At 47.6% G+C, this 16,453-nt stretch overlaps 1 protein-coding gene across 1 annotated transcript; it reads right to left on the bottom strand.

Moving 5' to 3' along the window:
* Positions 1 to 2,026: 2,026 nt before the first annotated feature.
* On the bottom strand, positions 2,027 to 3,711 carry LOC135649536 (receptor like protein 29-like). Its single transcript, XM_065168009.1, has one exon. It carries the CDS (start codon positions 3,645 to 3,647, stop codon positions 2,229 to 2,231), a length of 1,419 nt encoding a protein of 472 aa, XP_065024081.1. The 5' UTR covers positions 3,648 to 3,711; the 3' UTR covers positions 2,027 to 2,228.
* Between the last annotated feature and the right edge of the window lie 12,742 nt (positions 3,712 to 16,453).

Raw genomic sequence — 16,453 nt, 5'->3', positions numbered from 1 at the left:
GTGTTAGAAGGATTTTAGTCAAAAGTGAGGAAAAGTCAATGCAATAATGGTCAACCAAGGAATAAAACAAGTAACAGGTGCTATTGTACCCTATTCTACTAAATGAGTAAGTGGAGTAAGAAGGCAAAAATGATGGACACACGATGGCATAGGGACGATCAAACAAACCTATGAAACACTTGCTCATATGGAAGTCAAATTTTGCTCTTTCATCTAAAACACTACTTGAATCCTAAAAGTAGGAAAAGTCAAAGCTAGTTTGGATCATTTATAAACGTTTAAAGTCCATCATAGTGTCCCTTAAATATTTGACCAATTGTTTGTACGTGACAACAAGAAATGTTCATCGTTTCATTTTTTTTAGCTAACAATCTCTCAATTTAGGGGTCAATCTTTTGGGTAGTGCACGATGGAGACAAATTTAGGCGAGTCACCTCCCTGCATAATAGTCTATGTGAGATTTCATGCCATGCAATAGTGCTTGTCGAACTCGTCTTCACTAAGACAAAGATAGCAAACACCAATCCAATTCATTTAAAAGCCTCGATATCTTTGCGTTCTTACTTGAAATCAATCGACATAATAGATCTGACAAAACCAATTCCCGCGGAGCATAAGCCGAGCACTCACTGCGAAAAGAAGGAGCTGTAGCGCTAGCACGCAACCCACGAAGCTTCAACCCTGTTGGACGAATGGTCCCTATCCGCCCTGCGCAGGATTTCACACTCGACCGCAGAAATGGCTGTCCCCGATGCTGATATATGATTCTTCCTGGGCCGATGCTGTCCTTTTCGCCAACCCTGCAGGTGTTTGATTCGAGAGGTAATGTTCACCATTAGACGAAACAACGCGATGGGGTGTGTGTTCGAGAGATGAACGTTCATTCACCATTTGATGAAACAACGTCACTGTGTTCCCCCCTTCGCTTTTGAAGCCATTTCCACCATCGACTGTAATTCCAAACCCAAGAAACAACAACACTTCTTCCCCCCATCCTTCTCGCATGCAACAGCACTTCAACCTCTGCAGATTGCAGTCCTTTTCTTTCCATAATTGGTTTTCGATGGAGCCGAGGGCAAACAATCTCGCCACTGTGACGCACAGCGCGAGCGTGGAGCGAGCACCGGATTCGATGCGCGAAGACACACACGGTGGCCCCGGGCACGCCCTCGATTCCAGGACTCGGTGCACTGCCGCACGCCCACGTGAGCCATTCCGAAAACATTGTCCCTTTCTGCTGCGTTACCATCTCTCGCTTGTCAGACCTCGGAAGCACTCGCTCGCCATTTCTTTTCGATCACAGATGCATGCGATACCTCTCCTGTGCATTAGGATGCAGCAAAGAGCATGCATGTATCGTCGACTTGCCCGTATCATTTCGATCATTTGGGAAAGACAAGACAACAGCCCAATCCACATCGCCTAATGTCCGCAAAAGGTCCAATTTTTTTTCTCGGCCTACTGTAGTTGATGAATCAATCTTTGTTAAAAGAACAGCCGAACATCTATGGCCATGGAGATCAACAGTTGCAAGGAGAGATGTGACAAGAACTCTACCTCAGTAAAACCTGTCACTTCGCACGGGCCAACTCTAAGTGACTTCCTAGCTGGCTCTGCCACAACTTCCAAAGAACAATGTATTTTGCTTTCTCATTTGTCTTTCGAGTTTCACCTGTTCGGAGAAAGTGTCTCCTCTCTCTCTCTCTCTCTCTCTCTCTCTCTGGATTCTTTTTGGCTTTTAGCCGGATTAAGAAGCTCGAGTACTAAACGACAACAAACAAATCAACTTATTGGTGAATTATCATTAAAACAGCCACAATAATTTGCGTCGAGCAGAAGCATAGATCTTGTTGGTGAAATATCAATCGTTAACATCTGCCAAAGAAGGAAGTTGCGCTCAGATCATTCACACCTACTGCCATAAAACCTGTCCTAAGTAAGTTGAAACGCAGTACAGGAAACAGAGAGCCCAATTTTGTGAAGATTATTTCAGTCTGCTCTAATATGCACACCCAGATTTGACGAAGATTTGCCTCTGCTAAAGAACTAGAAGAACATCCAAAATTTCAGGCAGTGTCAATCCATCCAACTTTTCATTTTACGACTACAACATACAAACTCCAAAAGAAGAGTCAAAAGAGAGATTGATAGAAGAGGGAGGAGGTAAAACTATCACTTGAGATGATGGAATAAGGAGGAAGTTAAAGAAGAAAGAACAGAAGCAAATGTTACCAACTCCAGATAATTACAGTCCCCATTAGCTGAAAGTAGAAGTTGCAGACCTGAAATGGAGCTCCACCTGATTTGTCCACTGACTTAGGAAGCGAAGAGTTACTCCCGTTATCTCTGCATACATCAACCCCAATGTTAATGCCGTCGAGGCTCTGAGACCCATTGATGCAGAGTCCTGAGTTCTCCCTCAAGTCCATGTTACTTCCAAGCCTCTTAAAGAAGCCAGCGTCAAAGGGAACGACACCACTCAATAAATTACTGCTCAAATTAAGGTGATACAGCTTCTCAAGGTCACTCAACCCCGCTGGAATCCCACCTGTGAGCCTGTTGTTCTCGAGGGACAGAGTGGTGAGATTTCGTAGCCAAGCAAAGCTCCCTGGTATCACGCCGGAGTAACCCGAATTAGATAGGCGAAGCTCTTGAAGCTTGGCCAACCTCCCCAGCTGCCACGGCAACTTTACGAACATTGGGTTGTCGTCCATTATGAAGTACTGGAGGTTCTGGAGCTTGGCTATGCCTTTTGGGAACTCCCCACTGAGGTTGTTGTTGCTGATGGCTAAGAAATCAAGGAAGCGGAGGTTCTGGAGGCTATCAGGTACGATTCCAGCGATTGAATTTGAGCTCAGGTCAAGCTTTTGAAGCAGGCGCAGCTGGCCAATGGATGGTGGGATGGATCCAGCGAGGGAATTATAGCTTAGGTCAAGGCCTACCAGGTCCTTAAGCCTACCTATCTGGCTCGGGATGCTGCCTGTAAGGAAGTTGTAGCTGAGGTCGAGATGGACGAGGGAGTTTAGCTCAGAGATGCTGTCAGGGATTGTACCATGCAGTCGGTTTTGCGAGAGAGTGAGGACCCGAAGGGAGGTGATGGAGAAAATGTGGGATGGAATAGCACCTACGAAGGATGGGTTTGATATCAGACTGAGCTGCTGGAGTGAAGCATATGCTGGTGGTGATGCTTTACGAGTGGGCGGCGGAAGGGAGAGGCTGGTCTCCACACCCTTGAAGCAGTCCAAGAAGAAGATGGACGCGAGGTAAGGGAGTTCAAAGATCTCGGACGGGAAGGTGGCGCTCTCCTTGCAGGTCGGGTTGGGCGCAACGCCGAAGTCCAGCCTTGTGACATGGAGCAGGTTGTCCAAGCCTGGCTTGCATTCAATCCCAGGCCATGAGGAGTCCGGCTTGCAGGGATCAGGGTTGGAGGACCTCCAGTCCCTGTCAGAGGACATGTTCTTCATCACACAGAACAGGGTGTCCCTCTCAACGGGGTCCATGGTGATGGACGCCAGCACCGGGTCATTGGCCCTCGGTTCGTTCCCTTTCGTGTTGCTGAACGCAGAGACGCATGCCAAAGACGAGAAGAGAAGGGGGAGCAGGGTCAGAAGCAGGAGGTGAGAGGGCAAAAATTTGGCGTGAGACATCGTAATCAGGGAGGGGAAGCTCAAGCGGAGATGGCGGAAAGGTCTTAGTCTTACAGTGTTGGGCTGGATTCTCATGACAGCACTCGAGAGACGGTGCGAGGAAGAAGATGAACCGCAGTGGGGTTTGATGCGACTGATATGATGGGTTGGTGGGGCACCGGTGTTCTACGTTGGAGACGTGCAACCATGTAGGGTCAACAAGGATTGGAATGGAGATTCATCAGCGGCAGCTCGTGCTCCTCTTCCACCGCTGCCACACGTGCACGCAGGATTACAGGGCGGCCTCCGTCCAAGCATGTGCATCGGCTCATCGTTTGACCGCAACTGTCGTTGGAACTTAAATGCAAGCTCGGGTCTTCGTCACCAGCTTAAGCTTCTGGGAACCCGACCAAGATCTTCTACGTGAAGCTAATTAGCAGTGCTCGCAGCAGACAAATGCAGTCTTGCAGTCGAAGTTAGTCATTCGGAGGAGATCAGATCAGCCGTAGACTCTGACAATAATAGATGTGACTGAACACAGCTGGGCCCGAGAGGGCCTGAGATTGTTGAAGGTGCGCCATCAATGAACGTGTGCAGTCTGCAACAGGTGCTTCTCTGGCGTCTTCAAACAGTGGGCCGCAGAGGAAAGATCAGTCTCGGGCTGAGGGACTCGTTGAGCCTTTTTAGGATTCCAGGGAAGGCGACATGGATCATCTGTAGCAAATATCCCGGAGCATCAGGAAGAAGAAGATGAGAGTCTCAACTCCGCTCCCCAACCTCTTCTGCCAGAAGAATTCACAGTTTTATGGATTTTGCATTGCACCACACCAACAGTTGACTGCTGAGAATTTTCCTTCAACTAATTTTCTCTCTAACATACCGAAGCGTGGAACTCCAGCCAGAAATGTCAGAACACAGATTTGTAGGCTGGGCTCTCATGGTTTCAACGCAACTGGTTCTTGGGAAGCTTAGTTCTGGTCTGCCAAGATTTAAAGAGTGCTGACAGCTAGAAGACATCATTACCAAACACTTGCGTTTCCAAAATCTAACGTAGATAGATCAGAAGCTCCTGTTTCCAACAGAGGAGCTCAGGTATCCAATCTAACCCTGTTACAATATTAACATGCGACAATGTCGGACAGAGAAAGGAACTACCGTGTGATCATTTCACACGGCAGTTTATTGCCGCTTTACCCACGATGGCATCAAAATGTCTCCTTTATTTAGTGATTTCGATAGTTTGCATTACATAGTTAAACAAATAAAGGTGAAAGCATATGGAACTGCACTGCAAACCGAAGAAGCTACAACTCGCAGATGCCAATTCTCTGAACAAAAGGCTGATGGAGAGACTGGTCACAGGGAAGGCATCACTCCTCAGCTGCTGAACGAAAGAATCGACAACTTCTCGAGACTGGCAACGCACAGATAATGGGTACATTGCTTGTACAAATCAAGAAATCATAGGTTATGAACAATTGCAAGCTTTCTCAACAATGGTGATTGAAATTGCCATAGGTCAGTAGTTTACCTGCCAGATAAAACTGTGGCCATCAAAGATCCATGTTGCTCTTGGATCTTCTCACTCGGAGTCGAAGTCTGTCCGACATGCAACACCTATTTATTCTTGTACCAGTAAAACCCACAAGCAGAAAAATCCCTACACAGTGTTGTCTGACAGGATTATGTCCTCGATGCAGTTGACACTTTTTGACTTTGCGAGCCATCTGGTGGTGTTCTCCTCTTCCTTCTGATAATAAAGATCTGTATTCTGCCGGTTTCTTCTCAGCGCTACCATCTACCATGCTTGCAAGATCACAGCTTAGGATGATGGATGCCAAGGAGGTTCGACTTTGACGGATTAATGGGCCGGGACAGGGCCTAATTGGACTACTAAATATTGTTCTGGAGATTGTTTGAGTGGTGTCATGTACTGTGCATCATAGAAATGTAAAACAGTAGCATTGAATATTGATATAATCAACGTGATTGATGGGGATCCTTTACACCGTGGTAGAGTGAGATGGTACGGCTTGGTTCAGTCCCGAGTGCGTAGGATCATGCAAGTCGGCGTTCGATCGATGTGGATGGTGGTCGGACGAGGTCGGGCTTGGGCTCTGGCTTCAAAGTCGGAGACTCCCTCAGGTCGACCACCTTCTTCTTGGCCTCCGGTCCCTGCACATAAGTCGGGGTCGGGAAGGGGCTCCCAACTTCGACCCCTCTAAGCTCTGGTTAGAATTGAGTGACAAAAAACCATCACCTTTACTGGCCATGCGAGAGGCTTTTTATCTCTCTCTCCCTGGAGACCACCCGTACCTGTCATATTTATGGTTGTCGACCCGACTTTTGCGAGATGGTACCATGCTCGGGTGGTGCCGTCCTAACTTTTGCGGGGCAGCACTGTGCTCGGGCAGTGTCATCCTAACTTTTGTGGGGCAGCACTATGCTCGAGCTACGTTATCCCGGCTTTTGCGGGGTGGCACTGTGCTCGGGCGGACCTGGCTGTGAATAGTGGTTAGAGGGCAGGTTACCAAAATGTGCCCTATCATTCTCTCCCCCCTTCAAAGAGCGTCTTGTATCGGGTTGCTCCCCGAGGGGCCTAGTGCATGGCGTGGTGTGTTTTCGTGGGTCGGGTTTACCTATGTAATGACTAGGGTATGGCCAGTGGTTAGTCGGAGATTTTTGGGAGCGGGGGTTGGTCATAGGTGAGGCCCGCTGGGGAAGACTGTTAGGATTTTGATTAGACGAGTGGCTTTGTTCAACATTGGGCATGGCGCTTCGATCGGAGTCGACGAGTACCTTGGCTTGGATATTGAAGGATCGATGTAGCTGGGTATCACGATTTAGGTTTTTCGAAGGCTAGCATAACCGTGAGGCACGATTTGAGGTGTTGTAGACTGGTGTGGCCGAACTTCATGGTTCGGGTACTACGATCTGATGTGGCCGAATAGCACGGTTTGGGTATGGTATGGTTGATCTGATCGAGCAGCATGACTCAAACGTTGTATGACTGATGTGATCGAGCAATACGGCTTAGGCATTGTATGGCTGCTGTGGCCGAGCATCATGACTCGGTCACTGAATGACTGATGTGGTCGAGCATCATGACTCGGGCACTATATGACTGATGCAGCCGAGTAGCATGACCTGGGCACTAAATGACTAATGTGGCCGAGCATCATGACTCGGGCACTATATGACTGATGCGACCGAGCAACACGACTCGGGCACCATATGACTAATGTGACCAAGCAGCACGACTTGTGCACTGTATGACTGATGTGGCCGAGAATCATGGCTCAGGTACTATATGACTAATGTGGTCGAGCATCACGGCTTGGGCACCGTATGACTGATGCGACCGAGCATCATGACTCGGGCACTATATGACTGATGTGACTGAGCGGCACGGCTCGGGCACTAGATGACCGCTGTGCCCGAGCAGGAGATTCTCGCCATGTTAGTTTTTGGCGGGAAATCTTTGTCCTCGATAGCTTTTGCCTTGGTGGGAAGTTTTTGTCCTGGTAGGAAGTTTTCGCCTTGGTGGGAAGTTTTCGTCATAATGGGAAGTTTTCGCCATGGCGAGAAGTTTTCCGCCAGGGGGAAGAGAGAGAGATGTCCCGTTGCTTGTCTCAGAAGTTATGTTTCTCCAGAGTCATTAAGGTGAGGGAAGCAACTATTGGCCTCCTTGAAGCAACTTCAAGTAGTGGTCTATCATCGGGTGGGACATCTCCTATGAGCGAGAGGACGGTTCGAGCTCTATAGGTCATGAATATTAGTCATATGTGCTCAGTAAGCCAATCATATGAGTAATGACATGTGTGACTTGACATTTATCACTTTGCTTATTATATTTTGGCATTTATCACTTTATATTGACTATTGCATATATGCATGTATATATTGTGATGTCCTTGTATCTGTGCAATGGAAATCAGATCGAGATGAGATCACGATAATGAGACCGATTCACCTTTAAACACAGATCCTAAATAATCCCGGTCATAGGTTACTCAAGAGGGACATGAAGATAACCGGACAGACTGGTGTGCTATATACCCGTCCATATGATGGATGCAGCTGGTCTCATAGCTGCTCGTGTGGGGACACTAGGGATACAGTATAGGTGCTCATTGGATAATGAGTTCACTGATTGATCCGCTTTTGGAATGCTGGATGGTTGATGATACCTTATTGTCAGACAATTATTCTGTAGTTCTAGTGGTGTATCTAGTCCTTAGACTTAAGACACCAAGGATGTCCTATATGAGTGCTCCATTCTTTGATACCGGACATAGATTTGGATGTCCTAGATCTAGTATAGTCGGTCATCAGGAGTGGTAGTCAACATTACGAGAGCTATTGAGTGTCGATAGATGATCATCCACTCTCGGTGTAATGAGAGGAATATCCCATGTATTTTTGCTTAGACAAATCCTTGGCTATGGTCATTTGGATTGAGAGAGAAAGAGTTCTTCGTGAGAATCCGATTAGAGCAAGGCTCGAGTAGAAATTGTATGGGTTTGACAGCACCATGCCCAGTATACAGTCTCTTGGATATTAGATGGATAAGAGACTATAGGTATACGGTAACTAAGGACAGATAAGTCCAATGGATTGGATTCTCTTCTATCATCTGGGGACTGCGACGTAGCGGTCTAGTACGCTTGCAGTCGATAAGTCGAGTGAATTATTATGGAGATAATAATTCACTAAGTCAAAAGGTGTTCTTATAGGTATGACTCACGGCCAGCTCGATATTGGGCCTAGAGGTCATACACATATGGTAGGCATTGCGATGAGTAGAGGTTCGGATATGAGATATCCGTCAGACCTCCTATCTTATTGGATATCCAATAAGCCCTTGAATTATTGGATCTCATGGATAAGATCCAATAAAAGCCTATGAGAGATTATTGGATAGAGATCCACTAATCTAAGAGGCTTGGGTAGTTGGATGAAGATACAATACCTAATAGGGGAGGATCCATTAGGGTTAAGTTGACAGGGGACCTCTATAAATAGGAGGGATTCAGTGGTTCATAGGCTAGAGCCTTTGCTTGCCTCTCCTATTCTCCTCCCCCATCTCCACCTCAGAGCAGGCCTGGAGTTTTTAGGAGCATCATCGTAGCCCTACTGTATGGATCACCGCTAGAGAGGAGGGTGCTTGACCTCCTTCACCCTCTCCTAGAGATCTGCAAGGATTCAGGGATATACGATCTCCCTAGGTAACACAATCTATTCTATACGCAGTTTTAAGTTTTGCAGATTTTGCGCACCAATCTTCGCACAACGACGAATAAATCTTTGGGAAATTTGGGATTTTATTTTCTGTTCTTCCACTACGCATGTGATGTCGCCCCTAAGATTTTTCAGCAGTGGTATCAAAGCTAGGTTATTCTTGCAATAGATTGGTTTTGAACTGTGTGTGTTGTGTTTTGGAGAAGATTTTAGCGTCAAAATTGTTGATGGAAAAGGCAGCAACTGTTGCTGCCCTTGCTACGATTGATGATGGCAGCCTTGCTGCCATCATCATGCAAGTAGGCCGCCTGCGCACAGCAACAGTTGCTATGCGCAGTTGCAGCCGCAAGCGGTGGTACCCGCGGGTGCTGCCTGCGGGAATAGCGCATGCAGCGACGCTCACCCGTGGGCGAGTGGCCCGTAGAGGCAGCCGCCTCCTGCAACGCCGACCGTAGGGGCAACCTGTCCACAAGGGCGGCTCCTACGAGCGGCTTAGCACCCCCACTAAGGGGGCGTCGCCTGTGGGGGCAGCGCCACCTGCACTAAGGGGGCGCCACCCATGGGGGCAACACCACTCGTAGGGTCCCCTACCCATAGGGTCGCCCGTGGGGGCAGGGTGGCGGCGGTGGCAGTAGTAAGGGAGAGGGAGAAGGGCATTAGGGTTTTCAAACAAAAGATAGTTTTTCCCCTCGAAATTTTAAAAATTCTAGATTTTGTCCCTCTATTCAAATTTTGAAAATACCTCTCAAAATTAAAAAAAATTCCCTACATGTCCTTAATTTCAAAAAATATTAATTAATTAATATATTTAATTGATTATTATTTTTATTATTATCTAGTAGTCCTACATGATGATGATTTATACATGTGATGTATGAGATGTGGACGGATGATCATGGACGGAGTGATGTGTGTACTTATGATTATTATTATTGGGGCCTGCGAGCCTCCATTATATTTCTCATTTATTGTCGAGCCTACGTGCCTATGATTAAATTGTAATCATACAAGGAGGCACAGCGGGAGCGTGGAAGCGATAGTGGGACCCACAAGACGGACGATCGTGATGCATGAAGATGCGTCAAGATGTTGATGAAACCAACGAGGACGAGATGGACGATCATAGGGCATGGATATGCACCGTTGCACATATAGATCTTGATGTAATTAATTAGGCCCATTAGCTCGGGCCTGATCACATTAGGCTATGGTCCATGATCATCTAGTGTGATTGCTTATACACCTACTAGATATGTATATATATTTGTATGCGATGTAGATATATATTAAATATATATATATATATGTGTGAATTTTTGTATGAACAAGCTTGAGGTGACTCTTCTAGAGCTCTTTAATATGTTGAGGGAGGCAGAGAGCACTATTAAGAAAGAGAAGCCAATATTCTACACTAGTGAGACTAGAAAGAAAGGAAAGCAGAAAAATTTCTTAAGAAAGGCAAGGGCAAGGGCAAGGGCAGACCAGGTAAAGCAAACGTTGCTAAGAAAGACCTGGTAAAAGACAAAGGTCAGTGCTTCCACTGTAGCAAAGATGGGCACTAGAAGAGGAATTGCAAAGAGTACCTTGCAGAGAGGGCGAAACAAAAGATTGGAGAAGCTTCAGGTACATTCATGATCAGTCTCCATTTGTCAGACTCTTATGATAACACATGAGTATTGGATACCGGTAGTACTTATTATATATGCAATTCGTTGCAGGTTCTAGCAAGGCCTAGGAGATTGGCGAGAGGCGAGATAGACCTCAAGATGGGCAATGGAGCAAAAGTTGTTGTAGTAGCTATTGGCGAGATCACCCTACATCTGCTTGGTGGAGCTATTATTGCATTAGATGCATGTTATTTTGTTCATTTTATTATCAAAAATATTATCTCCATTTTATATTTAATAGTTAGTGGATATAAATTAGTTTTTGAGAACAATAATTATTCAATATTATTGGATAATGAGATTATCACGAAAGGAACATTGCATAATGGTTTATTTACGCTAGATACTACTCCATATATCATGAATGTAAGTTTGTCTAAGAGGAAACGAGATGAAGTGAATAGTGCATACTTGTAACATTGTAGGCTAGGTCACATCCATGAGGGAAGGATTCAAAAATTGCTAAAGGATTGATATCTAGATCCATTTGACTATGAGTCATATGCAACTTGTGAGCCTTGCCTTCGTGGAAAAATGACCAACTCTCTATTTAGTGGAACTAGAGAGAGAGTCACTGAGCTGTTAGAACTTATACATAGTGATGTATGTGGAACCATGTCAACTCATGCCATTGGTGGTTACTCATACTTCATTACCTTCACTGATGATTTCTCAAGGTATGGATATATATATATTTAATGAAGTATAAATCTGAGGCCTTTAAGAAATTCAGAGAGTATAAGAATGAAGTAGAGAACCAGACTAGAAAGAGTATCAAGACTCTTCGATCAGATCGAGGAGGTGAGTACTTAAGTACAAAGTTTACCCAATTCCTCAAGGACCATGGGATTTTATCCCAATAGATACCTCCTTATACACCTCAGCTCAATGGTGTGTCTAAAAGGAGAAATCATACGCTGCTAGACATGATATGGTCCAAGATGAGTTTTGTTGACCTACCCATCTTATTCTGGGGATATGCCTTAGAGACCAAAGCTTAGCTTCTGAGCAGAATTCCAACTAAGTCGGTAGTATCTACACCATATGAGATATGGAAAGGGAAGAAGCCCGATCTTAAGGTTGTTAAGATTTGGAACCCTTTTCGTGTCATCCCGAGGATGAAGATGTCGAGATGCCCATGAAAGTACTTTTTAACGACATCATGAATCCCCCCGGGGCATAGGTGGCTTCTTTCTTTTCTTCTTTTCTTTTGGTGGTCGCTCGTAGCTATTTTATTTTGTATACCGCGACTGATCGGGTGATGTAAAAATCCTTTTCATCATTGAAAATTTCCCTTGCTACTTTCGCACGTCTTTTCTCCTTTGTTCGGCGACAGGGCTTCTTGCCCGATGGACTTCTTAGACGTAAAACTTTCTTAAATTTGATATGTGCCATGTCCTTGGAACTGGCCGTCCTTCTCGTGTCGTTAAGCGATAAGCACTGTCTCGGATTACCGTAGCTACTCTGTAAGGACCTTCCCAACTTAGAGCTAATTTGCCTCGGGAGTGTGTTGGGTCGCTAACCTCGGCCTTTCGTAAGACCAAGTCGCCAAGCTTGATCGGCCAAGGGCGCACTCTTTGGTTGTAAAATCTTGCGACGACATTTTTATAAGAGAGGGTGCGGAGATGCGCGTCGGCTCTCCGTTCTTCGATGAGATCCAAGCCAGCACGAAGCCTGCTTTCTGATGTGGTGTCGTCGAAGTTTTCGACCCGAGGGGTCGGGAAGACCACCTCGGGCGGAAGCATTGCCTTGATGCCAAACGACAAGCTAAAAGGTAATACCCCCGTGGTGGTCTTCGGTGTTGTTTGGGAGGTCCATAGTATACTTGGGAGCTCGTCAACCCAGGTACCCTGAGCTCCCGTGACCCTCTTCTTTAGATCCTCTAGTATCACCTGGTTAGTTACATCGGCCAGGCCATTGGTCTACGGGTGGGCCATTGAGCTAAACCTTAGTTGTATTCCATAGTCCGAGCAAAATCTTTTGAATTTTTCATTGTTGAATTGGGTGTCGTTGTCGGTGATGATGACTTTAGGGATGCCGAAACGAGTGATGATGCTTCTCTACACGAATCCTTATACTTGCTTCTCGGTGATGGATGCCAGCGGCTCGGCCTCCAACCACTTGGTAAAGTAATCTACCCTGACGATGAGGAATTTTCTCTATCTCGAAGTCGATAGGAAGGGGCCGAGGAGGTCCATCCCCCATTACGTGAAGGGCCAAGCGCTATCTAGGGAGGTCAGGGGAACCGTAGGCTAATGATGTGCCTGAGCATGCTTTTGACACTACAAGCACCGCTGTACGTAGGTCATAGCATCCCGACGCATGGTCGGCCAGTAGTATCCTTGTCGAAGGACTTTGAAGGCTAGGGTCCGATTGCTAATGTGCTCCCCGCAGTTTCCTTCGTGAACCTCAGCTAACACCGACTGAGCTTCCGCGGGGTTCAAGTTTCCTACATACGTTGGAGTCATCGGGAGGCCATCCTGTCAGCTGGCAGTGTCCCATCTTTTTTGTAGCGGAGGATTTCTTCGACCCAGGTTGGGGTCACATCTACGGTGGCCACCTCTTCGGTCGCAATAGTTTGGTAAGGAAGTCGTTCAACCTCTGGCGGTGGTTCGGTGTCTCGACCTGAGGCGAGCCTCACCAAGGCGTCAGCGTGTGCATTCTGCTCCCGCGGCACACTCGATATGGCGAAGCCCTAGAAGCGGCTAATGAGTTTCTTTGCCTCAGATAGGTATTTCGTCATGGTGGCATCCCGAGCCATATAGTCTCCATTGATATGGCCGACCACTAGTTGAGAGTCGGTGAAAACTTGGATGCCTTTGACTTGCAGCTCGAGGTCCAACTTAAGGCCGGATAGGAGCGCTTCGTATTTGGCTTCATTGTTGGTGGCCTTGAACCCGAAGCGAAGTGCGTGCCTGAATGTCTGGCCGTCAAGGCTTTCAAGGATGAGGCCAGCCCCTGCTCCCCCTTTTGCATTCGCCGAGCCGTCGATGTGCAAGCTCCACCATTGCTTAGTATGCTCGATGTTGCTGGGGGGAGTCAATTCTGAGATGAAGTCGGCTATGGCTTAAGCCTTGATGGCCGTCCTTGGGACATATTGTATGTCAAACTCCCCGAGTTCGACCGACCACTTGAGAATTCCTCCAGACACATCAAATTTGGACAATATCTACTGTAGTGGCTGGTCGGTTATCACTTTGATAGGGTGACCTTGGAAGCAGGGTCGTAACTTTCTTGTCGTTTATACGAGTGCTAAGGCCAGTCTTTCCACCAGTTGATATCTCACCTCTAGCCCATCGAGAACGTGGTTCAGGTAGTATATCGACTGTTGTATTCCAGAATCATCTCGAATTAGGACAAAACCGACAGCATGCTCGGAAGCCGCAAGGTGGAGGCCGAGCGGTTCTCCCAGAGAGATCGTAGCAAGTCGCGGTTGGTGTGTCAGGTGCTCCTTTAGTCGGCCAAAGGCCTCCTGACATTCTTGAGTCCATTCAAAGTTCTTCAGGCTTTTCAGGATTCGAAAGAAGGGAAGGCACTTATCCCTTGACCGAGATAGGAAACGAGCCAGGGAGGCAAGCCTTCCAGCCAAACGTTGGACCTCCTTTACCAACCGGGGGGGGCTCCATGTTGATGATAGCTTGGACTTTTTCTAGGTTGGCGTCTATTCCCCTTTGGTGGATTATGAATCTGAGGAACTTTCCCGAGCTGACCTCGAAGACACACTTGGCGGGATTAAGGCGCATGCCGCATTTTCACAATGTCCTAAATGTCTTTGTGAGATCCATTAGGTGAGTCCGGGCAGATTTGCTTTTGATGATCATGTCATTGACGTATACTTCTATGTTCCTTCTGATCTGGTGAGCGAACTCTTGTTCATCATCCTTTGGTAGGTTGCCCGTGCGTTCTTCAACCCGAATGACATGACTTTGTAGAAGTAAACTCCTCAGTTTGTGATGAATGCCATGTGTTCCAGGTGTCCACCATAATCCTCTTAACCTGAGCATTGGTGATCCTAGCCGAGATGACCAGTGCGTCATTGTGCTTCGGGTATTCGGTCTCTCCTATTGGGAAGGTGATCTCCTGGTGTCTCCTATAGGATATTGGTGAGCTCCCAGTGTCCACCATGATCCTCTTAACCCGAGCATTGGAGATCCTGGCCGAGATGACTAGTGCATCATCGTGCTTCGGGTATTCGGTCTCTCCTGTTGGGAAGGTGATCTCGGGCAACTGGGGTTGCCTCGGGCCCTTCTCTACAGCTGTTCGAGCATAAGCCTTTCGTCCCGCCATGCTATCTCCCCCTACTGTCGGACCGCTGCTGATCATGTCAATATGCTTCTCGACCGGCCCAGAGGGATGGGGAGACATTTCACGCAGCCTCCTAATGTAGTGCCCCAAATGCCCCCGGCATATGAGTTCTTCAATTTGATTCTTGAGGTCACGACATTCCTCGATGTCATGCCCATAATCGTAATGAAATTGGCAGTATTTCGAATGGTCCCTAAGTTCGCTCGGTGCCTTCAACGGGTTCAGGGCCTTTAGGAGTCCTCTCTCCCTGATCTGCAAGAATATCTCGATCTTGGAGGAATTTAAAGGCGGGAGCGGGGGCCTCGGGAGTGTTGCGTCAGGTCAATCGATCCTTCTTCTTGGCGGCACTAGGGGCAGCCCCCGGGTTAGTTCTAGTCGTGGCCTCTTGTTCTCCTCCCACTTTCCCGCCACCAATGCTTCGGCGGCCATGTATTGGTTGGCTCATTGAAGAATTTCGGGGATAATCATAGGAGACCGCTCGACCAGCGATTAGAAGAACCTGGAAGGTCGGAGTCCCATCAAAAAGGCCTGCATTATCAAGGAAGGGTGACCGTCAGGCAACCCCCGGACTTTAGTAGCAAAATGTGTCACAAAATGAGAAAGTGGTTCGTCATCCTTTTGGCTAAGACCGATGAGCAGAGCCATGAATAGCCTTGGTTGCACACTGGCCATGAAGTTGAGCTTGAACTCCTTGGCAAGTTGGCTAAAAGAGGTGATCGAGGCCAATCTGAGATGGCTATACCACATCCGAGCTAGGCCTCGGAGTGAGGTGGGAAACGCCCTGCACATGAGGGTGTCAGAAGTACCATATAGGGTCATCTGGGCCCGAAAGGCGACGACATGTTCTGTTGGGTCAGAGCCACCATCATAGGCTTTGAGAATAGGGAGACGGAAGCTTGGAGGGATTGGCTTGTCCTGAACCTCGGGTGTGAAAGGCGATGCTCCTGAAGAGGCCTCGTCGAGCTCCTTGGATTTATGAAACTCATGTTGAACCTCATTAAGGTGTCGATTTACCGAGCGCAGTTGTGCCCGGAGGGAGTCCGCCGAGTCGAACAACAGGGTGTCGAGCTCGGGGCTACCGGTGCAGGGGTGTCGAAGACTTCGCGCATCGTGCGTGGGCATCAGCCTCGGGCTTAGTCGTCGTTCGAGCAACATGGCAACAATCATCATCATGAGCTGCCGAGGAGCCAGGGGCGGTGCTAGAGAGGGTGGGAGCTGTGTGGGAGCCAGGGGTGGCAACCCTCGTTGTGGCGTCAGTAGGAGCGTCGGGATTTGTCTGGGAGGTGAGACGATCGGAACGATGGTTTGCATCATCCCCGCTAGGACTTGAACTTGGTGCATCAGGCTGAGGAACGCCTCAATGGAGACGGAAGGTTGAGCAGCAACCATTCTCGGGGGTGATAACCTCGGGTTAGTGAACAGCCTCTAGTGAGCAGCAACCATTCCCGGAGATGGGTGTTGCTCCCTGAGCCTAGGTGTTGAGTGGGTAAGGAGGTGATCGTTACCCGAGTGTTCGGTCGGGTTGCTTGGTTGAGGTTGATCCTGCATCATCGGGCCCTTCTTCTAGCGCCAACTTGATGGGGATCCTTTACACCATGGCAAAGTGAGCTGGCA

Source organism: Musa acuminata, chromosome BXJ1-4, assembly GCF_036884655.1.
Source record: "Musa acuminata AAA Group cultivar baxijiao chromosome BXJ1-4, Cavendish_Baxijiao_AAA, whole genome shotgun sequence".
NCBI lineage: Eukaryota > Viridiplantae > Streptophyta > Magnoliopsida > Zingiberales > Musaceae > Musa > Musa acuminata.
The sequence above is the reverse complement of the archived record's forward strand: the minus strand, read 5'-3'. Positions and strand labels throughout refer to the sequence as shown.